Consider the following 26,125-nt stretch of genomic DNA (forward strand, 5'->3'; position numbering starts at 1 on the left):
ATCCAGGCTTTCAGCAAGGCTACTCAGGTTGGACCTAGCACTGTACCAGTGGAGTCATACTGCTCTACTGGTATTGATGACAAGATTAACTTGGGTGTCAATCCTGTACTCCATATAGGTATGCAGAGATGCAATGAGTTCTGAGCGATGACCAGAGGGAGCTTAGGTAAAAGTAGCTGATGAGTTTACTGACTCAACTGTTGTCTTTGCTTCTGCTTCTCAGATTTCTGAACCATGAAGTGTAAAAATATTTTAAAGTGAATATTGTAAAATTGCAAAGTCTGGGGATAGTCATTTCCATTCATTCTCCTTGGTCTTTCATCATCGTGGAATAATGTTATCACATCTGAGAGAATTTCCTCTATAAAGCAGCTGCCTAGAACTTTTGTAATACACAAACAGGCAAAGGAATAAAACTGGTGTACATTCTCAGCAAATCTGAGAACAAAAATCAGACTTATGGGTTGTAAACCAGTGTTAACTCCAGTAGCTTTCTGTTGATTCAGACTGTGAAATATGAAAGACAATCTACCATTGTAGTATATTCCAGTTCACAGTTTTGTTTTGCTAGTGTTTCATAAAAGTAAAACAAAAGGACTTGCTGCCAAGTTCACCAGAGCTTTCAGAATTAAGTATTGGTATTTTGATGAGCTGCACTTCACTAGGATATAGTAGTTTGGCAATTAAACTGGCTTTATTGCTGGAGACTGTAGGCATTTATAAAGATTAAAATGAGTTTGATTTCTAATGTAGTTTTAAAATGCATCTACTGATGTAAATTTAAATGAAGTACAGATGATATTTTTGTAATATAGGTTCCTCTGGAGATACTCAGTCATAAGTCATAAATTTATAAATACAAGATTCCCTTCTGCTATGAATGTCCCATGTTAATATGTATCTTACAGGTAATGAAGGCAGTAAAAGCAGGTATGAAAGAATACGAGATGGAGAGGTAAGAGTTCTTTCAATAATTGTAATAAAAAGGAGAAAGTCTCTCTGTAGTAGGGGTAGAAGCAATAGCTGAGGCAAAGCAGTAGCATTGATTCAGTTGAGACTGAGAGCTCATTGCTGTTTGTAGACTGGTGTTAGCATTGTTTTATTATTTTGAGGTGGTACTTCATCAGTTTCAAACATGCATTTGATGATGGTTGATTATTTTGGGGGGATGGTTTAGTGTAGCATAATTCTCTTTCTGGAGTTTTAGTAATTTACAGAAGCTTTACAAAATAGCTGTTGTTATTGTTTGAAGCCATCCCATAAAATGGTGTTTATGGATAAACATTGCCCTTATGCTTGTTATGCTTAGGAGACTGCATGTATGACTGTTTAAGAACCTTAAAAAAGGCTGTGTTCAATTACATTTTGCCTGCAATAACAAGTCGGCATTACCTGTACTTAGCCTGTACAAGGAGCTCATCTCACAAGTGTAATGGATGTTACTACAGCTGTTAAGAAGTCAATAAGAATACAGCATATATCTCTTATGTTGAAGAAAACATGCTGTACAGGCATATATAGGAAGGATTGGCTGCTCCTAACCGATACAGTAGTGATGTGTCTAGATACAAGGAAAACATTGCCTCCTGTTTTAAATCAATATTTACATTAGATCATCAGCAGCCTATCTTACAAAGTACAGTTTTGATCACCAAGTCCCTTTATTTTTAGCTCGCATACAGTATTTTCAATTTTCAAAGTATTTGCATAATGAAGAAATAGAAAATAGCAGTAATATCTCAGTTACTGTTGTTTCTTGACAGTAATTTTTCAAAAGTTGGTAAGCAGGCTAATGTGGCGCCCAGTGAGGGGAAAATGAAGTGGCCTTGATATTTGTCATCAGGATATCAATGTAGCTCAAAAAACAAATGATGCCTTTAGAACATATGTAACATGGAAAAACTATTGTTACATTTAAGCAGTTTAAATTTCTACAGACTCTATAGGCTCATGCCTGTAATTTGACGGCTTCAAATTGCAGTTACATATACCATGAGGTAACAGGGGGGAAAAAAAGTGTTGTATACATTCCCCTGTTAACTTTATTACTGAACCTTGCGTTTGTGTTCATTTTACTCACTGCCCATGCTATACATGCAGATAGTGAAATTTTGGCTCTGGAAAAAAATAGTGATGAAAAATTTCCATAAAGCAGAGTTTGATCTCAGGTGCTTTTAAATGTCATGCAACAAATACATACATATACACTCTTCTCTAAGTCTATGAGGTATATCGCATTTTTCACTCCAGGACTTTCATTCTTCTCTGGCTAGCTTCTTCCATCCACACCAACCTTTTGAAAAGATTATTTGTGTCTTTCAATTAAAAAAAAAAATAAAAATTAGGCAACTGTCTATTAAACCTATTTAAAATTGCCTTCTATTCTTCCATATGTCTTGATAGATTACAATTCTTGAAAGAGTTTGAAGTTATTTCACAATGAAAGAGGTCTTGGCAGACTACCTCTGTAGTGTCTGCCTTGGAGAACTTCAGTTTCTGTTGCTGGTGGAATTCATCCCTGCTCTGGTTTCTGTTCCCTTATTGCTTAGGGGAAAAGGGTCCTAAAAATGCAAACCTGTCATTTCCACACCTTTCTGGCAAGAAATGTGTAGTTGAAATGTTTATAAATGAAGTTAGAAAACAGTCTAGGAAATCTCTACTCTGTATGCAGATAAACCCATTAATGTAGTCTGAGAAGGGAACTTTCAAAGACCTAAAAATAGGTAACATCCAAAAATAGACAATTTTCAATGAAATAGTAGAGTTTTTAATCTTTTTTTTTTTTTTTTTTTTTTTTTGGTCAACAGGCTAGACAGCTTGCATTAGGCAGCTTTTGTAGGGTGCAGAGAACCAAAATTCTTAGGCTGTGTAGATTTATCAAAAGTATTCACACTTGTATTTAAAAGATCAGTTAAAAGTTGATGAAGTTTTTCATTTTCTGATGTTTCTAGGCCTTCCACTCCCTTTGTGAAAGCTTTCTGAATTGTGTGACCCTCTTCCCCAGGTGTATTTGCAGTTCCCACTGATGGCTGTGAAACTGTGAATTTTTGAAATTAATATACATATCTCTTGAAATGTGGCCAGTAAACCCCCTTTCGTATTCCTTTACTTCATTCTTTGACATTGTGGAGTATAGCATGTGTGGTTTTGGGTGCAAAGCTGGTCTGACCCTGTCTGCTAGGAAGAATAATGCCAGAGATCCCAAAAGCAATTAAAATTTTCTGTTACTACATGTAGGTCCTAAGCGTTGCCTTTTCTTTGTTCATTTGGTTAAGCAGCCTTCCTACAAAAAATGAATCTTTACTTTTACTGTATCATACAGCAAGAACATGTTAAAATAATCTAGGAAATATTTCTAAGAGTCAACAATATATAAAGCTAGTTCTATTTCTAGGATTGGGATTATTCTCTGAGAAGTAATTTAAGTCAAATTAAGTAAATTCTGGAGAAATCTCTAGATAAGATAGTGTCTTTTATTTTGAAGGTTGAAAGCTAGTTTCAGAAATACGCTGGAAGTATTCTTTATGATTAAGGTCCACTGGTAAATGATTTTGAACCAGTAATGCATTAATGCTGAGGTACGTAAAAAACAACACATTTAACTGCAAGTCCTGACTTCTTTTTTTCGGTTTGATGTTATTTAACTTTAATATGTGGTCGGTTAACTTTAAGGAGACAGCCAAGGCAATTATCTACAAACAGTAATTCACAGCATGTGTAATTGCATATAAAGTAATTTTGGTAGGTCAGATTCTGGATTTTCTCTGAAGTAGTTTGTTTAGTATTTGTGCTTATCTCATGTTTAATTAATCTTCTTTTTAATTAAAGGCTTTTAATTGGAAAACTGCTCTGTAGTGAATATATTGTTAAAATACAGCAAAATGGTAAAAGAAATCTCTTCAGCTCGAGAAGTATGTTAAAAAAATCTGTGATTTCAGCTAAGTTGTTTTAAGTGTGTATATATAAACAAATATTTTGTGTGTATATAGATAGATACATACATACACACTGAAAGCACTAACTAGGACCTACAATCATCTCTTCAGGATGCTCTGAAGTGCTGGAGATACCTCTTTAGATCAGTGTTTATCAATTTCTAGAGTGTTGCCTATTCATCTGCTTGGTATTTACCAAATGAAGTTTTGAATCTTCTGTGCATTTTCTCCTTTGTTCCCTTTTTTATTGAAAAGAACAATTTTAAGATCAGGATGGCTACTTGGAATTGTTGATTTGATTGGGGAATGATGTGAAAGTGTATGCTGTAGCAACAGAAGAGCAACTTTCTATAGAAAGAGTGTTGGACATGTAGCTATTGTGTGCGTTGCCCGTTTTTGTAAGTTTTTATCCTGTTCTTAATAGCACTGCAGGCCCTGTGATAGGAGTGTGTGCACAGTCCTGAATTCATTAAATGATAACGTAGTCATCATTGCCTTGATGATGCTGGGCAGCACTAAGCCAGGCCTAAATGCTCATTGCCCTGTCCAAGATCTCCCTAGATTATTTGACTGTCTCTGAACTCTGAGCTACTGCTGAACACAGGAGCACCTTAGTGTTACCATGCAAATAACTCTGATTCCAGCACCTAGGATCCAAAAACTTGGATCCTGATCCTGCAGAGTGGGCTCTTCTAAAACAAAGGAGCTAGTGTAAAGGGCAGGTAGTGTGATGCGCGGTGTCAGAGGTGGGTAACAGTACTTTGTGTGTTGTTTCCATCAGTAAAAGCAGCAAAGTAAGAAGAATCTGACCGTACTTGCTCAGAGGATGCGTGATCCTGTAGCTCTTGGGCACTGCTCAGGCACTGTAGGATTTATTATCGGCTTGCCTAGGGGAAGCCGCTTGATCTCCACATGTCTGCTTTCCTCTCTGTAAGGTTTGCCTGCGTTTCCTTACGGCTTTAAATGCTTTGGTGCTAAGGTTGGTACAAGTGACGGAGGGCAAGATATGTTCTATACGATCTCGCAGCAGTCAGTTACCACCAGTAAGCTGGAGAGGTTCCTGGGTGTGACACTGGTTCTCCAGATGCGGTTGTAGAGGGGGGAGTTGGAGTTTATTCAGAGCATGTGCCAGCCAGGTCAAGAGCTTGTTGCCCAACTGTAGAGATGTCCCCTCTGTATATAGTGCAGTGGATCTTCTAGGTCTGTACAACCGTACAAATAATTGTGGGGATTTCAAAGTAAATACTAAACTTAAACTCCACTCTGCTGTAATAGCAACAATTTAAAGAATAAAATGGCAAGAAGGCAGCTACAGAGGTTTTTCCTTCTTGGTTTATAATGCTTACAGACTATTATTGCAACTTGCCTCTCTTACCAGCCAAGGCTGATATGAGTTCTTTATCCCTATTCTTTTTAGTGCTGTCCCTGATTCCGAAGCAGAACTTAGACTGAGATGAGTTGCTGTCATATCTGTCAATGTTAAATTTCACTATCTGTGGAAGTCTGAGAGTGCTCTCATGGATTATGGCTCTCATCTTTCATTTATCTCTCTCCTCTGCTCCAGTGGAACAAAATGAAAATAAAACATACATGTTATTTCACTAGAAAAGAGAAAACAGACAAAATAATTTTCTTTTCCTTTGGGTATTTCCTTTTAATAATGCTGATTATTTTAGCTAATCAGGATTTGCCACTTACCACGTCCTTATAGATTTTGCTCTTTGAATGTTCTTGAGAAGGTCACTGACTTCTGCAACAAATAATCTTTTAAAATAGTTCTATTTTTTACACGATCCAGTTTTTGTATTTAGAATTTCAGCTCAAGCGTAGCCTTTGTAAGTCCTTTGCCTAAGTGCGTGTGGATAGTAAACAAGAATGCCCGTTGCAGCTGACGAAAATACACAGGTGAATTCTTCACAGTTGCTTTTTGACATGGGAATGGTGTTGAATTGTGTCATGACCCTCACTGGTATTTGTGTATAGGATTTATTTTTATTAAACAAGAGACCAACACTCCATTAATCTCAAGCAGCATGTCAGTCTGCTCAGTTACTGAAATGTGATTTTCTTTTCCTTTAGTTTTTTTCCTTTTTTTTTTTTTTTTTAAACAGTTGGTAGCGTTTTGTAGCCTGAAAATGGCTTGACAGCCTTGTTTCCCAAAGCTACCTCACAATTAGAGGTGATGGCTTTTTAAATGTAGGTTACGGCTATCAAAAGTCTGGATTTAAAACTTTAAAATACATGAAAAAATCTGAAAGAGAGGAGGAAGGTGGCCTTTCCCCACATTAAAAAAAAAATAAAAATCCACTTGTTTTCCCTTTGTTTCTGCACACCTGTGTGATAGGACTGGTGCATGTGTCTGCCTGCTGTCCGGGCGGTGTTTTGGTACTAAGACAATCCTGTACCCATTATTATTTATTTGCCTTTATATCTCGTTCTAGTAGAAGGGTTGAAGGAAGAAATAGATCATCAGCAATTTCTGGTATTAGCAAAATGTCTGTACTGCATAGCAGCCCAGGAGCTTCTGTTCAACAGGGATCATACTGGGGCCGGCGGGGAAGTGACTAGCCGAGCCAGTGGGCTGATGGTTTTGCACCCCCGCCAGGGGAGCACCTGGTGGGAGACAGCAGCTCAGGGTCACCCAGAGCCTCCTAAAAATGGTGGTATGAAATGACCTACAGTGGTCCAGGGCCAGGTAAGCAGCTTAGTGCAGCTCTGACAGCACATTTCAGGTAGCTGCTAATTGCTTAGGTTTAGTGAGCCGCTGAATCTCAGGTGTCCAGTGCCCAGAGGGAAGTCAGATATAATATCTTTGCTGGGAAGAGCAACTGGATTCAGAGAGACACTTCCTGCAGCCTTCCCCTTCTGCCTACCTTCCCTCAGGTACAGCTGGTTCTTTGATGTTTTAAATTAGGCTGTCTCTGCTGATTTCCTAATCCAACTGAATTAAGGTTGTAAATAGTCTTAAAATAAATCTGAATTTAAAAATTGGTTTAGAAACCCCTCGAGCATTGTTCCTCTTCTGTGACCCACAGAGGCACAAATGCATATGTACACACACTCAACTCAGCAGAAGTGGGAGTGAGGATTACCTCCTGAAGATGGAGACCTTCTGTCTCAGCACCTCATCTGCTTTAGGACAAGTGCTTCTCTGTAGTAAATCCACTTTGAGAGGTTCCAGCTGCCCCAGCCCTGGCAAACGTGTACCCATTTCCAGTTGCCCTGCTCTCCTTCTCTCCCCAGCTGAGAGGAGAAACACGGAGGGGGCAGAAACCTCCTGCGGAGGGGAGTGTGGGGGCACTGGAGCCTCTGAGACCCGGTTTGCCCGAACTGCTGGTCTGTGTGGTTGTGGTGGTTGGTGGTGGGCTCCGTTAACTGTGGGAGGGAACAGAACAGTTCCGGTATATGCCCAGTAACCTCTCGGCGTTTTCCCTTTGCAGGACGTCCTGTGGCAAGCTCGTATGTTCTCACTTTCAGTAGAGGACAACTTGGTTCACCTCCTGTTGTCACTTTAATTAGCTCTTTGTGTAGAAGAGTGCTGTTTAATTGCACAGGTCTCTTTGTGACTTGTGATTGAAGTTCCACATAATTGGGTTTTATCTCTACAAAAAATTGTGGAATCAGACTGTGTGAGAGCTTTAAAATAAAGCCCTCTATCAGCCCACAGATACCAAAGAGCAGTTACCATGCTGGTATTAGAAAATGGTTCCCTTCAGAAAGAGAGCTGTGCAAGGATGTATATGCAACGTGTGTGCGTATAGAACTGGGCTTGCTTGTGTAGCGAGATATAACCCCACTTTAAATGCTGTGTCATTATATGTCCTCACAGGGTTGTTAATCTAGTTAGTGCTGTGATAATTTGTAATTACCCTTTTATTATCTTTTTGGAAATCAAAAGGTAGTCGCAATTTTTATTTAAATTTTGAATCTGATTGAAAATTACAAGCAATATTAATTTCTGTGGGTGTTTTGTAGAGTGACTGTTACTATTATTTATATTAAGGAAAGAACAACATTTCTTCTCAAATTAGCAATGATCTCAGTTTTTACTGAATCTAGTATGGCATTGAGATAGTGAACTAATTAGCATTGCTAATGACAAGCTAAGATTGGAGATATGTGAAATGGAACTCATTGTAAAAGACAGCAGGCTGAAGTCATTATTATTTGCTGTGGATTTTGTTCATGCTTGTTCAGACAAGTCAAAAGTAAAGATTCTACCATATGTGAGGCTTTATCTGCATTGTGAGCTTTAGTTCAATAATTTTTGCTAATTACTGTCAAAGCAGACAGATGAGAATTTTGTGTTTGTTGGCCTTCATCTTTTGATAACCAGAATTGCTATGTGATCATGCTCAGAGACTAGAGGCCCAACTTGAGGGAAATAGGTAGAATACCAAGACTGTCCATTAATAACATGATGTCGCACACTGACCTTCTGAAAATCAAAACCATTTTACACAGATAAAAAGAAAATGAGCAGATTCTGTTCCCAGCCGCTGGCATGCCACCTGCATAAATTCTTTTCCAAATTGGTTCTTAGAGCATCCTCATCACCATAGTGTGCAAGTGCCACCTTCCAGCTTATTAAGCAGCATTTCTAACATCTATCCTGCTGGTTCCTTTGTTTGGTTGGTTTTTGTTTGGTTTTCTGTTGTTGCATCATCTCTCTAGGGGAAGACTTGTGCAGAACTGTGTACTGTTTTGACAGGTGGTAGTTTTTTTTAGCGTACCCATTATCAGCAGTATCGAAAAACACAAGGTCAGGATTATAATTACAGGATGATAAGTGATAGTCTTTTTAGTTTGGTTCTCCATGCAGGTGAGCTTGGTCTCATTTGCAGAATGTTGTGTCGCTCTCAAATGTTGTAATATTTTTGACCTATATGGTAGTGAGGTTTTAAGTGTTGTTGGAGATAGATGGTAGGCTTAGGTCACTTGATGCTTATTAAGGTCTGAGATTACAAACAGTAATTGAAAAAATACATGTATGGGAAGTAATGAAGGCAGCAAAGGACAAAGCTGCGGGTGGTTGCCTGTAGTGAGAGATGCGAGAGTACTGGAGTTTGCTTAGCGCTGAAGTCTTTATGCCTAACTATGCTGCATTTCTGCTGTCCGAGCAGCACTGAAGACTGCATGTGTAACTAAGGTTGAGTCACATAGCAGGGCAGAATAGAGTTGAGTTGCGAGGCAGAAGTGATGAAAAATGAGCTCTAAGTGAAACTTAGGACTGGGGAGAAACCTGAATCATATTAGACAGTAGAGGTGATGTTTCTGCTAAAAGGAATTTGCCCCTGTTGGGAACTCCTCAAAACCCAACATTATTTCTGGGTTACTTGAATTTTGCTTTCAACAGCTCTTCCGGAGTAGATCAAATTGAGCCTTGAGGCAGTCTCGGGAAGTGAGGGATATGAAGAGATTTGCTGACAACTGACTCTGTCTTCTGATTCATCTACTGAAACCTGTGTATTTAAAAGAACCAATGAGATATGTGATATTTGAAGGCTCCACAAGTTAATTCATTAGTGTAAATTACAGTTGCCATCACTTCTCACTTGGTACAATCCTCTTGTAAGATGTTGTATCTTTCAGGAGTATTGGACTGGATTTTCTGTGCTTTCTTATTTCAAAATGAACCTGCTACATCCTCTTGGTCAGCACTGAATGGCAGAGGTGGGCAGGCATTCTTATGTCCCTGGGTAGCAGGTAGTTTGTAAAAATTGTGTGAAGTTGTTTGGGTGCAAGGTGTACCTATAAGTTGTAAATGTTTGGACTGTGTAAAGTTTAGTCTGTTAGATGTGATTTATTAATAGCTTTTTGCCTGTCTAATCTCTAGATTTGCTCTGTAATGGAAGGTTTGATGCTGGGTGTAATACATTAGATTGGGTCAACTCTCCAGGACAATTTTTTTTTCTTTATTGTGTGTTCGAAGGAGGAGAAGAGCAACATGTCTCTGACTAATGCGTTCTTATGGTTGGAAATGGCAACAGCCTGGCAAGGAGTTGCCTCCCCAATCCTGCAAGGTTTGGGGAGATTTCAGAGATGTTTGTGTTGAGGGAGGAGTTATGTGGTTTTCATCAGAAGTCCTGGCTTTGTGAGAAGGAAGTCGGTATTGTATGAGAAGAAACCATTTAACTGAGGAAGGTCCTGGCCAATGCTGTTTCAGTTGCTGTTGCAGATCAGAGAGGCTTGTGTCCATAAGACCTTCCTAGAGGGTCTTGAATTTGTTTGGGTCAGGTGAGCTTCTTGGTTATTTGGGGCAGGAGGGGCAAGGAGGTCTCTGTTACTTGAAGTTGTCACTTCCTTCTGGTAGTTTTCTCTATTACTTTGTGCTTCATTTTCATACTTGGGATCAATGTAGTGATTTTACCAACTATGATAGGCCCTTGGAGCTAGATTTGGCATCTTTAGGAAGATTGCTAAACTACTGCTCTCTGGGTCCCTAGTGCAGTTTAGAATAAGCATTGAAAACTAATCCATTCTTATATTTCAGCCCATCAGTGTGCATTAACCTCTGATTTCAACTGTTGGTGATTGGTCTTTCTGCCCTTCTCTTCAGCCAGCTCAGATGCTGGAAAACAGTCTGAGCTCTGGGGAAAAAGGAGCAGCACATGCAGAGATGGTGTGTGGCTTGAGGCCAGTGAATGGATCAGTGGGACCCTGTGAACAGGGTGCGGCTTGCTTGCGAATGAGCTTGGGGACATGCAGATTTTGTGACCTGCCTACGGAGCACCTCTGTAGTCATTTGTTTGGCCCCTGCATTAAGAAAGGAGTGTTGAAATGTTCCCAGGAATTGGAGAAGGGGTCCTGTGTAGACTTAGTCGCAAAATGTGCCTGCATCTTCCTGAACCAGGTGGAGTCCTGCTTTCTCTGCTTCCCTTCCCAGAAAAATTCCAACTTCTGCAGCTGACTAAAACTGGTTCATAAATTGAGTGTTATAATCTTCTATTATGCTTAAGGTAGTAGGTTTACATATCCCATATGACAAATTACTGCATTATTCTCTAAGAATAATTTCAAGTATTCAAAAAAAGTATTGAGGGCAAGTTAAGCTCTATATTGGGACCCAACCTCCTCCTAACCTAAGCCCTTACTGTGCTTCTGCTTACTCTGTGTTGTTGAACAGAAGTTCAAACTTCAAATATTCAATTTGAAACTGAAAGGAAGATTATGAAGCATTGGTGATTATGTTGGCATTCTGTGTCACTGAATAGCACTTGTGTGTTATGTGCTATGTGGGTGGCTGTGTATTTGCTAAGAAGCATAACTGAAGATGAAAGTTTAATTATTTCTTCAAGGCAAATCCTCTCTCCCATGGACTTAAACTTGCATAAGAAAAATGAAAATTCATAAGGAGTGTAAAAATTGGCTAAAATTAAAAACCATTTATTTTTACCCTATTTATTCTTCTGAATAATAAAATTTCCCCATGGGTTTTTGGAACATATGTGGAATAATTACACTGTAGAAGTGGTGCTTTAGTTCAGCTTCTAGAGCTAGGGCAAGCGTTGTGATTATGCTGCAAGCTTAAGTCTAGGTTTTATAGAAAATCTCATTCAAGGCTCTGTTGCCGTCAAGTGCAAAAAACTGTGACCCATGGATTGGTCCCTGTGGGAGCAATTATTCTTTGCAGAGATTTTTTTCCAGCACTGAATATTATAAATGTCAGAAAAAAGTTTAACCCTCAGTACCTCTAAAAGAATGTTTCCATACCTGCTGGCAAGAATATAAATTTTTAGCTTGTATTTGCAAGCATTTTATGTTTAAGCCAGGATTTTTTTTAAAAAACTTGTCTTTATAAACAACTCAAAGGTAACAATGCTGTCTCTTAGTTATAGTCTGCATGCCTTGGTGAAGACAAAGCAGGGGCTGAAGCTGCCTGATGCAGCTTAATGCAGTGCTGTGCCCAAGCCTCTCGTGACGGGATTCTTGCATGTTGGGTGCAGTGTGAATTGATGATTAAAACCTCTTGTCTACTGGTGGCAGAGGGGGAGAATGTGGAGTGAGTGTGGGGTTGCTTAGGAACACGGGTTAGCATCTGATATTCATTATGCATGAGTGAAATGTTTTGGTGAACAAGAGCAGTATGCTCATATTCCAGCCATCGGTCTGCAGAAAGCAGTGGGTAGCAGGAGCTGATGCTTGTCTTCAGGGGAATCTGCTTTCTTTTGAAGAGATGCAACGTGTGCGTTATCACTTCCTTAATTCTGGTGTTTGTTTGTTTAAGTCTTATCAATCAAAGCATGTGCATTATTCCTAGCTGAAGTTAAAATGCTATTTTTTCTGTTACTTTAAACAGCAGATCCAAATGCAGCAGATTTCCTGCCCTCATCCCTCTATTTTCTCATGTATCTTCTTTGGTGCTAAGTACAATTTGGTCATTAACTGTGATAAAACTGTGATGAAATGGATAGAACTTGCATCATGTGTTCAAAGGCTTTTGCAAAGTGAAAGTAGTTGTGAGATGCTGAGAGGTGTTATGCTACCTGTCTCTCAAGTTCAAGTCTGAGATGGGCAGAAGCACCTCTCACTGTAATACTGCAGTGAGGCATAAAGACAAATCGGTCCCAAATATACCAACCACAGGGCAGGAGGAGTCACCTTCATTTGTACTTTTTTTTTCCCCTCAGTGATTTGTATTTATCACGTTGTTTGGTACTTTTCTAAATTTAAAATATTGATGATACTCAAAATAGTCTCAGACGACATTAAGTGAAGAGCTTCTGTTTTTGAGAAATGGAGAACCTTGCAAGTAAAAATCGGTAAGTTTTTCTTCTGTTGGGCTCATGCTAAAGGATGCAGATTCATTTGTGTGGGCAGACACAAGTGATATAATTTGGCTATTGTGTAGAACTTCCAATGAAATTTGAAATTTTTTTTCGGAGGAAAGTTATGTTAGGTTTTGGTTCAGTTATTTTTGGTTCAGTTATGCTTAACATGTGTAATTCTATGAAGAACTAATTTTAAAAGATTTTGTGAGGCCTATTCAGCAGTTCAAAACTTCATTCCAAAATATTGTGACAAATATAGAAGAGTGTATTCCAAAATATTATGGTGAAATGCACTGCCCTGAGATTTTGTACCATGTTATGGAGCTCAGGTGAGATGGCCAGATCTTACATGGAGCTCTGTAACCTCCTGCACATTATCCTACTTGCTCTACACAAAATGTACTGCTTCTCTGCAGGCACCCTTGCTGTACCTACATCTGCGGGCACGATCCCTATGTGTTATTTTTAGCTAAATTACTTTGCTGTTTGCCAGGTGTCTTCATTCCTTCAAGGTTCAGCCTATATATTTTATCTTGCTCCACTTTCCCCTCCTCTTCGGTGAGGTGTCGCAGCAAGGAAGGATAGGGTTATGCCCTTTGCCACTGCTTTGATTCTTTAAAGACAGCTTGGAAAAATCAATGAGTGTAAGCATGTGTAGGTAGAGACTCTTAAAGTATTTTACTTTTGAATGTGTGAGACCAAAGATTGTGTATTACAGGTTTGTACTGTGCCAGCTTGCTTGGCCGTGGCCAGTGGGGCTGAGTGGGGAGCCCATAGGGTGCTGTTGGGACCAGTTCAATTATGGGGTCCTGCTCCTCCATGCCAGCCAGCGCTCTGCACCAAGTTCATCTTGACAGTCTGCTGGTGGCCTTGCATTGATTCTCAACACCTAAATGGGGTGTGGGGCTCCAGGCTTCCAACTTACGGCTACAAATTGTGGCAAATCGCAGCTGTCACCATTGTCACTCCAAATAAATGCCAGGTCATTACCAGGTACCATTCATCTTCCTTCGCTGCTTCCACACCTGCTTGCTAGCCCTCTGCTAGCATCCAGTGCCCCTCACAGCACAAGTCCCTATACCCCAGAGCTATGCTCAAACTCCTACAGGTATCTTTTCTTGCATCCAACCAGGGCTGCTGCTCCTGCCCAGCCCTAGCCCCAGCTGCTAGGGCTTGTGCAGCAGTGGGCTGGCTTGCTGGCGGGGACCTGCTGTTCATAGCTGTGTGCACTGTTTGTACTAAAACAAGAGGTACAGAACTTTTCAAAGCTGGCAGCGATGAAAATCTGGCTTAAAGTATTTGCTTTTATCTAGAAAGAACCTAAGTGAAGGACTGAGTGCTGTTACCTGCTGAAGGACTGGAAAAGGAAAGTGGATTGTTTGAGCAGTGCCCTCCAGCAACACTGGAAAGAAGAGGCTTGATCTTTCCTGGTATTTCAGAGATAAAAAAACCCCAGAAAATAGAACTTTCCATGCCATCTTTCATACATCAGGAAGAAATTTAGAAGCTGATAGGGATGAGCAGGAAGCATGTGTCTTTTTATGTATTTTTCCTTGCTGGGAGATAACTTTTACAGGGGTAACAGTAGTTTTAAATCTTCATTTTTTTTGGGGGGGGGGGGGGGGAGCATTACTTCCTTTATTTTTCAGATGGAGCATAGGCAATCACAGCTGGGCATGTTGGTCTACACCAGTAGACCATACACTCGATTTTCTTTAACTCTGAGTCACTCCGAGCTGGCTTTACATATATTTGTCTTTCTTCCAACCTGAACAAGTATTTTGAATCCATGAATCGTTTATCTTGTGGTTCTCTTTAGAACTGGATGCAGGTGGAAATTCATCAAGCTGCTGAAAAGGGGTTTGGGAAAAAATGCGTATCAGCTGCCATGATAGGTAGTGCGCTTGTAGACATTGCCGGTGGCCTTGAGATCAAACAGCAGAGAAATAGCTTCACAGTAAGAGCCCAGGAAATTCTAACTAGGTAATGAGTAGTGGCTTTCTTTTGATTTACAGCATGGCTTTACAATCAATCTATAAAGCTTTGAAGAGAGAAAATAAACCTCTAAGGGAAAGGGAAGGGCCATACAATTAGTTGTTACTGTCTACTTAACTTGTCTTCTCTCATTCCAAGAGTGTGTGCTGAAAGTAGATGATAGTGTGCAAAAATCTCAAGTATTGGTCAATTCCTTTGTAGATTCGAACTGAGATATGGTTCACATCATGCTGGTTCTTGGAGAATATTCAATTTCATCTTAGCTATAGATTATTTGTAGACGGGTGTAGTTGGAGCAATTTGACAAGGATTGCACATGTGATGTAACTTTCAGCTCTTGTATATCAAATTCCTGCTCTGATCTCCTTTCTTTCATCTCCACTATGTGTCTTTCATTAAAGAATTGGATGGTGAAGTGGATGTGATAGCTTGCAGAATATTGCAGAACCACATGCGGCACTATGTTTTTTACTCAAGTAAATCACTACAGTTCAGAAAACTTACTCAGGAATATTGCACTGGAATTTGGATTTAGAAATGCAGTTTGTAATTGTCAAGACACCATTTGGTTGAGACTGCTCCGTCGTTAATTTGTTTGAAGTTGACACTTGAGTTGAAAGACTAATAGCTGCCTTGGTACATTGCTCATTTTTAAATCTAATCTGTTACAGAGTTTGGGTGTACTGCAACTGTGGATGTAGTTTGTCATTTTTATACCCAGAGGGGCAATACTGTTGTGTGGGGACCTGTTCACATGCACAGGCTTTTTTTGATACATTAGTAAAACTTGGACATAATGAAGAGCTGATCTTTCTGATCTTAAAGTTTTAATATGTGTATTATAACAGTTGTTTCCACTGCTTGGAACAATTTATTTGCTATTAAAATCCAGAAAACTTGTGTTTTCATAATCTGAAAAATGGAAAGAATTGTTCAAAAGTACAAGTTTAACTCTTGAGTGCACAGAGTGCTGTCAATGTCATTGTGCCTATATTAATGTGCACATAGTGACAGGGGGGTTTAGTTTATGTGCCAGACTCTCCTGATGTGACTTTTAACAAGGATTTGTGGGGGATCTTTTTGAAAAGTGGCTACTAACTTGCATATATGATCTTCATTTCCAAAATTAGTAATTTGTGAACTGAGGTAAGGTTTTCATTCATAGTAACAATCTATCTAGAGTTATTTCCTCTTCATATTTCAAATTAATCCATTATGTTTTATTCATAATAAAATAATTTTTTTCAGTTCATACAGGAATATTAATTTCAGTGTAAATGATGGTATAGACATGAATGAAAATGTTTCCCCACCCCAATACTAGCATTAGGAAGCTAATTTTTTTTTTGTCTCTCAGCTCTCTAATGTTTCCCCAGTCTGGCTCCTGGTTTACTCTATAATGATTTAGGCTGCCAATAGTCAGCAGACAATTCTTTTTCGTTGTTGGGTGTTTGGTTTTTTCCCCCAATGCTTTCTTGCCTGCACCCATTCATTATTTCAGTGTCAGGAATATTTGAAACTTGGAGCATAAACTGTGAAATATTTGGTGTGCTGTCTTTTACATAGTTAATAGATGTACTGGATCCCCAAAGTATAAATCAAATTATGTAGCCTATTACGCTTTACATAGGAGAAACAAAATATGAAATATTTTACAATGCAGAAAGTGCATGTGAATCAAACTTTTGTTGTTCCTAAGGGATACAATTTTGACAACTTTATGAGGTTGCAATTTATTTGTAGGGTGAGTTGGCACACGGTTTTGATAAAAGTAATGTTCACACAGCATACTGCTAACAAGAATACTTTTTTAAAGCCACTAGTCTTGCTGATTTGTATTGTTATAACAAAGTATCTGTTAAACTCCCTAGAAGTGTGCCTCTCTGAGATATACTTATAAACCCTGCATGGTAATGCTGGTCTGAGTGTGAACAGCATAAGCTTTCAATCTGTGCTGAGGAATGTTTTTAAGGAATAATAAAAAAAAAGAAAGCAGTTGAGAACTGGGGGGGGGGGGGGGGGGGGGGGGGGGGAGCTGTATTTTCTTCCAATACAGACTTGATCTTATGCAAAAGACTCAGCAAAAAATGTTGGCCTTGAAACTCATGCTACCTCTTGCTGTGAAAGAATGGTCCGATGTGACTGTCCAAAGAATGGGACTGTTGATAGGAATGACATTTCATTGAACAAATACTTCAGAGTGTTGTCTTGCAAGATATTCCTCTAAAAATACATGTTAAATCATATTGCACACTGGACTGAATGTTACGTTGCTCAAAATTCAAAAGATAGCTTTTTACGTGCATGCTACATGCTGCTTTTTTGTCTGAATGGGATGTATAGAAAAAATAACATGGAAATTCTGTACCAACCACGATTGTGTTTCCAATTGCTGACATGGAGTTTGAAGCAGAGAGCAGAGCTCTGGTGAGGCTCCTGTACACATGTATCAGTGAAGAATCATGGCTGAAACTATAGCTTCTCTTGCTTTCCAGACTTGTAATGGCATTAGACATCAGTTCAAATTTCCAGCTTCATTTTTAACATCTCCGTTTTCATATCTTGTTTCTCTGGAATTGCTTAAAAATAGTTGGCTGGCAGCCATTTCTGAAATGTCTATGGAGACATGCTATTTCACAAGAACTAGCCTAATAACTGGTATTTATTCTTTTTTATTTTATTTTTACTTTCTTTCCCCTTTTGCTATTTAAATTGCACCAGAGAGCAAGTCTGCAAGCATCTTTATTTCTTCCTCCTTCCCTCCCTCTTCACTTGCACCTTTTCAATCTTTTTTTAGTCTCTCTTCAGCTACATGCAATGTACTAAAACAAGGAAAGTTGCCTCACAGTATCTGTCCCACTATTTAGGATACATGGGATATATATTTCATTGAAATGTTGGGGACAGATTATAATAGACAGTAATGAACCTGAAAGAGGATAGTTCAGAAAATAACTGTGAAAGGAGTTTGCTAAAAAAATTATGAAGTAGAGAAGCTGAAAAAAAATTGAGATTAGAGTAGAAATTAAAAATACCTGAGCTCAGAATTTTGCTTGTTATCAGCCTGATCTTTTATATGTTCTCATTCAAAATTTTGTCTTTCTAAAAGCATAAAGTAATGACAATCTGTTACTGCAGGGAGAATGTAAGAGCTGAAAAACAGTGATTTTTGAATGGTTAAATTCTGAAACAAATGAAGTCATCAGGAGTGCTTTCAAGATCTGCGTACTTGGCACAGAGCTTGCTCTGTTCAATATTGCAAAGTGCAGAAACATTCAGGAGGGCTTTCCGCAGATACATGGGCTGTCAAAACCTTTGTTAATGAGGGTTGGGTGGAAAGAGACCAAAAGGAATACTGTTATTTTTTAAATAGCACTAGTTAGCCTCCAGAATGCATTTTCATCACTGGTGAAATTATTAGAAACACTGACATGGAAAGTCTGAAAGGTGTGACATGATGAAACAGGCTGTGTGGGTGAAAGAAGAATGAAGTTCAAGTACTCTAGCCAGGTTCTATGTATGTTTAAAATGTTACTTGTATGTATTTCAGTTTATAGGGGATGTATGCGCATACACACATCTCTCTAATACTTAAAATTGCTTTAAATAAGCCCTGATGGAGCACAATGTCTTAGAGGCTTTAGCAGCTTCGGAAGTTGTCGTTACAGGTATGAAACACATCTCTCTTGAAAGGCCATTGGAACGGCAGTGCCCTGTGGGGTTGTTAGCAGCTTCTGAAGATTCTTGCAGTCCCAATCCTACAGTGACAGTTTTGGGGAGAGACACATGAACTTTGCCAAATTTTTCTTGGCAAGACCTGTTAGTCCGCATTTATCTCCCCGATCTACATGCAGGAGGCTGGCAGGACTGTTAAACAACTCTTAAACATCTGTATCTGCAGAGGTGAGAAGGAAAACACCAGTGAATCTGGTCATTGCCACAATACTTCACTCCTGCCTGAGGGTTTGTTACATGTGTCCATAGTCTGCAAAAAAAGTTTGTGTGCCATATACGGCCTGTGAACACTGGGTTTTTTCTTGCAGCACAGTGGTGAGGACCACTGAAATGAGAAGAACCAAGTCGCACACCCCAGATTTCAGTATAAGTAAATACAAGTGGGAATGGTATATTGCAGGAAAATGCCTCAGCAGCACACAAAGGTTTAGTGGGGATTTGGTGTGTAGTTCTGATCTCTTGTCATAGAAGACTAGGCTATATAAAACCCTGTATCTATAATTGCATTCAAAGGTCTTGATTTTCAGAGTGATTAGAGAAAGCAAATGCTGCTCTAAGTCAGAGTGCAGGATTACGAGGAGACTTTGTTGAAAGATACAGAAGTCCAAAGGGATTATGGAAGAGGAATGCTTATAAGGCTACTAAACCTAATAGCAAGTACAAGAAAATATAGACATGATCTTTAGCCAACAAAGAATCTACATAGACAAATTTTACGTGAACTCGCTGTTATTGGAAAAGTTCAATGTAGAGTAAGTATATCAAGAAGTTGTAAAAACAAAACCAGATTCCTTGTGTTAACAGGGTTTTTAGGAAAGGAGAGTGGGAAATGGGCAGCAAAGGGACTTTTGAGAGTGTGAGAAGACACTAGGATTTCATCAGGTTGGTAAGATGTTATTTGTTTCATTTTTTTGTTTGTTTATTCCTCCTTTTTATTCAAAGAAGATTCAAAGAGAGGTAATGGTTTGGTAGTTGTAGATAGCAAATTCAGAAGCTGTATATGGCTTTATATAATTATCTTTATTCTGAATAAAAATAGGTTGTTCATAGAATATTGTATACTTTATCTTTTTCCAGTTAGGAGACTGTATCAGATTGATTTTCTGTGAAGTCCAGTGGTATTCCCTATTTAAGGATTTATTGCACATGAGAATCCTTAGTAAATGAATTACATATTGGCCTAAATGTATGATTTTTCTCTGAGGCTAAAGATTGCTGTTGTCTGGGTGCGAGTGCATCAAAGCATCACTAAGTGCCAGTGTGACAACACGTAGCCTTATGAAGGCTTTTGCCCCTATACATCCTGTGGTATGAAAATATTCGGGGTTTTTTAATACTGTTAGTACAGGTAATTAATTAATGGGGGTAGATGAACTTGCCTTGCACAACAGTTGTCATACGAGAACAGAACAGAAAACCAGAATTATAGTAAATGCTCATCTAATAACAGAAGTCAAGAAAGCTGCCAGCTGAGACACCGCCAACTCAACCAGCTGGGACAAGGATCAGAGTATCCAGGGGCTAAGGCTTGGACCAGAAGTTAAAAATGTGTTTCTGTACTGAGCTCTGCCAGGAGATGCTAAACAAGTCTCTTTGACCACCTTTTGCTTTTCCTTTCATTATTTCTCTTCTCTGTGGAGACAGAGCAGAAGCCCCAATTCTCCATACGGTACCTATAACAGCAAATGGCCAACCTCAGCTGGATCTCTTGTTCCTCTGTGATAATACTCAAATGTGCCCCAAAAGCCACCCGTAAGGCCCACTTCCCTTTCAAATGCAATATATAGCTTCCAGTTATGCTTGTTCAGTATATTAAGGTTGAATTCCAGATTTCTGTTAAGCTAATCAGATTTGCTTTTATTACAAGGTTTTGTTGCTGTTGTTAGTCATTAAGAGGTGAAATAAAAGCAGAATACAACTCAGGAAATGACTAATTAAAGAGCGGTAGACTTGTTTTTAAAGATTCTTAACACGGTTAGTGAATATAAGGAGAACAAAATTAAACTGCTGGTAAATGATGGAGTAGGAACATGAGTCTGAGTAGTCTCTAAATTGCAGTTCACCCTAGTGTGGTAATTGCTGCAAGTACTGAAAGCAGCTGGAATAAATAGGTAAACTTTTTTTATTCTCCCCCAAAAGCTTGGAGTATTCGTAAAGCAGTTATGCAAGACTATGCAGAAAACTCACTGAAGAGAAACATGATAAAATGTATTATAAAAATAGTAGTACAAAGAAAAAATACCACTTGTTTAGCTGCGGGTGAGCTTTGCACATCTTGGCCTTGTTTTGACTAACTGTGATCAAGATGAAAATCTGAATGACTACACTTGGAAAAGATGACTTGTAGCAATTTAAAGAGCTTTTACTGCATTGCTTATTTTGTAAGAAAGTAAACAAAATAGTTTGGAGAACTGCAGTTTATTTCCATATTGTGTGCATTTTAACAAAGGTGTCTGTTTTCAATTATTAGAAATTTGAAAAGAGAAATTAAAAATCCGTGTTCTTTCCACAGAGTCACCACAATTGTTAAATGTTATCCTTAAGCCTCTCCTTTCCCATTTTTTTAAATGAAGACTGGTAGAAATAATTCACTTGCCTGAAGAAGCCTGGGGGAGCTGTGCTTTCCCAAAGGCAGGCTTGGGCTGTGTTGGTGGCTGGCAAGCTCACCTGGTGCACAAGAAGCTACAAGTGAAATGGATTAATCTGTTTTTGTTATCCAAGCTAACAGGGAATTAAAAGTAAGGCTAGAGAGCAAAAAATGTATTGGATTCCTTTCAGCTTAGATTATCAAAGGAGCTGCTGCTAATGTAAGGAAAGACCTTGGTTTCAATTTTGAAAAGTGCTTTAGTCCCACTTCCATAGTGCCTTTTCAGTAGAATTTAAGCTTGTAAAGGCTGGATTTTTTAAAGGCAACTGTATCTTTTTTGGATAGAGTATGAATCAGTGCTTTAGTATTTTGGGGGTGCAGGCTTAAATTTCCAAGATATTTAGATGCTTTTTAAAATGGCCTTCTATCTTCTCGGCTACTCTTGATTTCAAAGCCTTACTAATAATCCAGGAGGGGCATAAAGAGATGCTCCTGTTGAAAAGGAATGGCAGAAGTTTGTGCAATCTGCTTGCACACTAGTCCTCTTCCCTAGTACCACGCTAAAGAAACCGTTGACTGCAGCTGCATAGAGTGGTCTCTCTTGAAGTTCCTAGAGGTAATTAGCATAAAAGCATGAAATATTTGAGTAAAAGTAATTCTTCCATTGTATGTTCTATTATGAATGTTGCAGTGCTGCAGAACACAAACCTGGAGCTTCAGAGAGCAATAAGGGGGACTTTGAACATACTACTAATAAAGAAGAAATGGCAGCATTTCTGTGATCACTTGAGCCCTTCTCCAATAGCTGTTTGGGGTTAAGTTTATTGCAGTTCGGAGTCATTCTCAGTTTTATACTGCTCTGTATTTTATGGGATTTTGTTTGGGGGGATGGATGGTGGCAAACGTGTCAGAAACAAAATGAAACAAAAGGTTAAATGCTATCATGATCACTATGCGTCTTCTTAAACAAAACCAGGAACTGTCGTGTAACATCTTAGTTGCAAAGGTTTGCTTTGATTCCTTTCTTAATATGAATAATACTGAAGTCCTGTCTTTGGCTCATGAAAACTGGGTATTTACCCTAACGCTTTATCTGTCATGAAACTTGGGCATCTGCCCAATTAAAAACTATTTCTATTTGACTAGTCCATTTTAAGTACAGATGGCATAAAACCAAAGCATGATTTGATAGCACAGGGGAGAAGCAGAAAATGTTATTTAAAAGCCAGTGATATGTCTAGCAAAGCTGATGTATTTTCTGCTTTCCTGTAGTGATTTTCTGATTAGTTCTGTGTCAAACAATCTCCTGTACCTCACTTGTTCTTGTAGACCTTTGCTCAAGTACCTGTATTAAGTAATTTTAATTTATTATGATAAGCCATACACAGTTTGCCGTTTAGCAAAGTGCTTGTCACTTTGCTGTAAAACATCTTACGTGATGTGACCTAACCAATTCTGACAGCAGAGAGAGTTCAACCACTATGTAGGGTTTTGAAGTTATTTACAGTGCTTGAAGGTTTGTCTGTGTACAGTATCCACTTAATCCAGCCTAAATCTGGGGAGCTGTCTTCTGGTCCTGCCACTCTGTCTAATGGCTGTTAATAATAGCTGTTCTAGTCACCCCGTCTTTTGACTGAAAAATCTATCTGGAGCTGTTGCATCTCATGAGGCAGATCAAAACTGACATTTTTTTATTGATATAACTGGTTTCTGCTGAATACTTGGGGACAACTAAAAGTAACCAAACTCAAGAATGAAGGGGACAAGTCATTCGTTTGGTGGAGTTACCACCCAACTGACATCTGTGGTTAAATAAATAGTCCTTTAAAAAATACAGTTTAAAATATACTTGAAAAGTGAATAATTAAAATTAGCTTTTTAGCTACCAATTGCTTTAATATATCACATTTATGTTCTTGAATATTGTCCTGGTTTTGGCTGGAATAAAGTTAATTTTCTTCTTAGTAGCTGGTATAGTGCTGTGTTTTGGATTTAGGATGAGAAGAATGTTGATAACACACCGATGTTTTAGTTGTTGCTAAGCAGTGTTCATACCAAGTAAAGGACTTTTCAGCTTTTCATACTGTCCTGCCAGCAGAGGTTGGGAGTGCACAAGAAGCTGGGAGGGGACACAGCAAGGACAGCTGACGCGAATGAGCCAAAGGGGTATTCCATGCCATGTTATGTCCTGCCCAGTATATAAACTGGGGGGAGTCGGCCGGGGGGCACCACGGCTTGGGGATTGGCTGGGCACCGTTTGGTGGGTGGTGAGCAATTGTATTGTACATCACTTGTTTTGTATGCTTTATTATTATTTTCCCTTCCTTTTCTGTCCTACTAAAATGTCTTTATCTCAACCCATGAGTTTTACTTTTTTTTCCCCGATTCTCTCCCCCATCCCACTGGGAATGGTGGGAAGTGAGCAAGTGGCTGTGTGATGCTTAGTTGCCGGCTGGGGTTAAACCACGACAAATATAAAAATCATTTCATGATTAACTTTATTAAATTAATCTATGATGTAGACAGACCTCATTTAACACTTCCATTTCTTCTCCACTGGATGTAATATTAAAAGTGAAAAACTGTGCACAGTCGTTTCATGAGAAAATGAATGATCTTTCTTTGCTGTTGCTGTTTCCTAACTATTTTAATACCAATATATGTATGCAGTATGGAAGATCTAAAAAGTGGTTTGAGTTTTAGCAGGTCATCTCATTCTGATTTACCCTTGGGGCAGGGGGAAAGGGAACAACCAGTAGGTGCAGACTGGGGTTGTGGGAGGTACCGGGTTCAATTCCTGATGAGGGAAGCCTGTTTGGCAACTATGACAGTGCTGATACGAGGTTCCAGTAATGGAGGACAAGTATTTAATTAATTTGAGTTAATGTGGTTTTATGAAGGACATCTTATTAAAGAAACCTGGATTTAATTTTTTAAATTAGATTACATTTAGTTGATAAAGTTAACACCATGGCTGTAATACACTTAGCCTTCAGTAATGCATTTGACTTATTATCACACAACATTCTGATTAGTTGTATACAATATTAATAAGGTACACATTAAATGGATTAAAACCTGGCTAACTGACAGAAGGAGTTGTCAAGAACGAGTCATCTTCTAGCGCTTGTTCTTTTTTCACAAGTGGGGTTACAAAGGAGTTGATATTAAATCTGATGGTATTTGACTTCTAGAAGTAATTTTGAGATCCCAATAAATCATATAGATGTAGACCTTTGAGAGTTAGTAGGTCATCAAAATGATGGGAAGGTTGAGCAGTAAGATCTGGATCATTTGATCAGCTGAGCTTATTAATCTAAAATTTTTTAATATAGACAAGAGAGAGGTCATAAGTTTAAGAAGAAAGAATGTAGATGAAAGCTAGAGAATACTGGACTTGTGATCTGGAAATAATTTAGACATGAGAGTTTGCAAACAACTGAACATGTCCTCTGTGTAGTGAAACTCTCTCAGAAACAGCTAATGAGATTTTTATATATACATCAGAACAAAGGCTTAATTACCTCAGGGGGAATGAATCTAGTCCAAGGTAATGTTTTTTAAATCTCTCTCTGTAGTATTTCTGTGTCTAATGTCTGTGTAGAAAGTCACTGCTAATGTCTTCTATGTCAGCTCCATTTTGAAAGTGATGGCAAGGAGCACTTTTTCCTTGAGAAATGAGAGTGCCTACACACTGAGAATAGTCATTTTGGTAAATACAAGCATTCCTTTAATGAGTGTACAGGTACTGTTGGGGGCTACTTGGGCACTTAAACAAAAATCCCCCATGTGTTTAGTAGCTGTATGGTGAAGCCAGACAAACTCGAATAGAAACTGAGGTACATAGGTAAGATACCAACCATAAACAAGGGAAATGGTGAATTCTATCTGTTTACAAAATCAGCACTTTTAAAATGGAAAACCAGCTTTTTTGGCAAAGACTTTTCTGACTAAGGACTTAGGCAGGTTAAGTGTAAAAAAACACGTGTCTGAGCAAACCAGTGGTCAATATTTCCTCAACTTTACCCTGAATTCAGAGAATTCAGCAGCCCTCACTGCTCCCTGATGTGCCATGGTCTTCAACAATGTGTCCTGGTCTTCTGACATCCCCCCGGTCTTGGTCCTCTGTCCAGTGCTCAGTGCATGAGCCAGGTCTTTTTGCTTAGTGTTTGTGGAGACCTGTCAAATCTGATGGTAAGAGTGGCTGCTCCTATAACCTGCTTATGGGGTTTCAGCACTGATCTCATCTGATACTTGTTTTGTCACTGAGGAATGGCAAATAAAGCCCATATTTCTGTTTATATCTCCTAAGTTTACTGAATCCAGTGAAAGAGGTTTGCCTCTTCTGTGTGTAGGCACCTCCAGAGGGAGATGAAAGGTATAATACACTAGTGAAAAGGTTACTGCCAGCTGAATCAAGAAGTATTTAAAACACTTCTATTCCTGGCAGAGTTGGGGCCAGTGGCTTATAGGCATCCTGGACTGTCTGTTGGAGCCGCTCACATCCCTGTTGCAGAGATTTGCAAGACAAGAAATGAATGTTGAGAATTTTACAGATGAACCCGCTGCTCCTTGGAGGTGGCATTAAACCCTGTGGCATGCTTTAAGGCAGTGTGACTATGTAGATCTTTTTCCACTGTCTTTGGGGATGTGATTGCTTGTTCACCTACATCAGCAGCAAGCACTGCAGACCTTGTGGGGTTAGTCTGGGAGCTGTTGTCCTGCAAGTACTGCCCTCTGCATGTTGCCCTGTTTTCTTGTGTGCCTTCACCTTCCTTTAGGGAGAAGGAGCCATGGTTGGTGGGTAACAAATCTTCTATACAGAGAGAACAGATGATGCCATTTTGGTACGGGAGCATGACTGTGCCTCCCGGCAGATGTGGCTTTGCTATGCAGTTTGACATCTTGACATGAGCAGTTTCAAGCCCTAAGTATATGTGCAGCATCGGGACAAAACTTTTTTTTTCATATTTTTTAAACAGATCTGAAAATTCTACTGTTGGCCAACTACTAGAATTCTTGTTTTACTTGCTGCTAGTGAAGGCTCTGCAATGCCAGGAGTGGAGTAACTGAAACTTCCTCAGAGTTTTAGGCACGCAGTG

At 39.1% G+C, this 26,125-nt stretch overlaps 1 protein-coding gene across 2 annotated transcripts in view; it reads left to right on the forward strand.

Annotated features, from left to right (window-relative positions):
* PEPD (peptidase D) overlaps window positions 1-26,125 on the forward strand; it is a 177,272-nt gene that overhangs the window by 75,452 nt on the left and 75,695 nt on the right. For both annotated transcript variants that reach the window (XM_030024016.2, XM_030024015.2), the window contains exon 9: window positions 909-955. In XM_030024016.2, coding sequence (XP_029879876.1) covers window positions 909-955 — 47 coding nt within the window. The remainder of the gene's footprint in view (window positions 1-908; window positions 956-26,125) is intronic.

Source organism: Aquila chrysaetos, chromosome 9 (genome assembly GCF_900496995.4).
Source record: "Aquila chrysaetos chrysaetos chromosome 9, bAquChr1.4, whole genome shotgun sequence".
NCBI classification, from domain to species: domain Eukaryota; kingdom Metazoa; phylum Chordata; class Aves; order Accipitriformes; family Accipitridae; genus Aquila; species Aquila chrysaetos.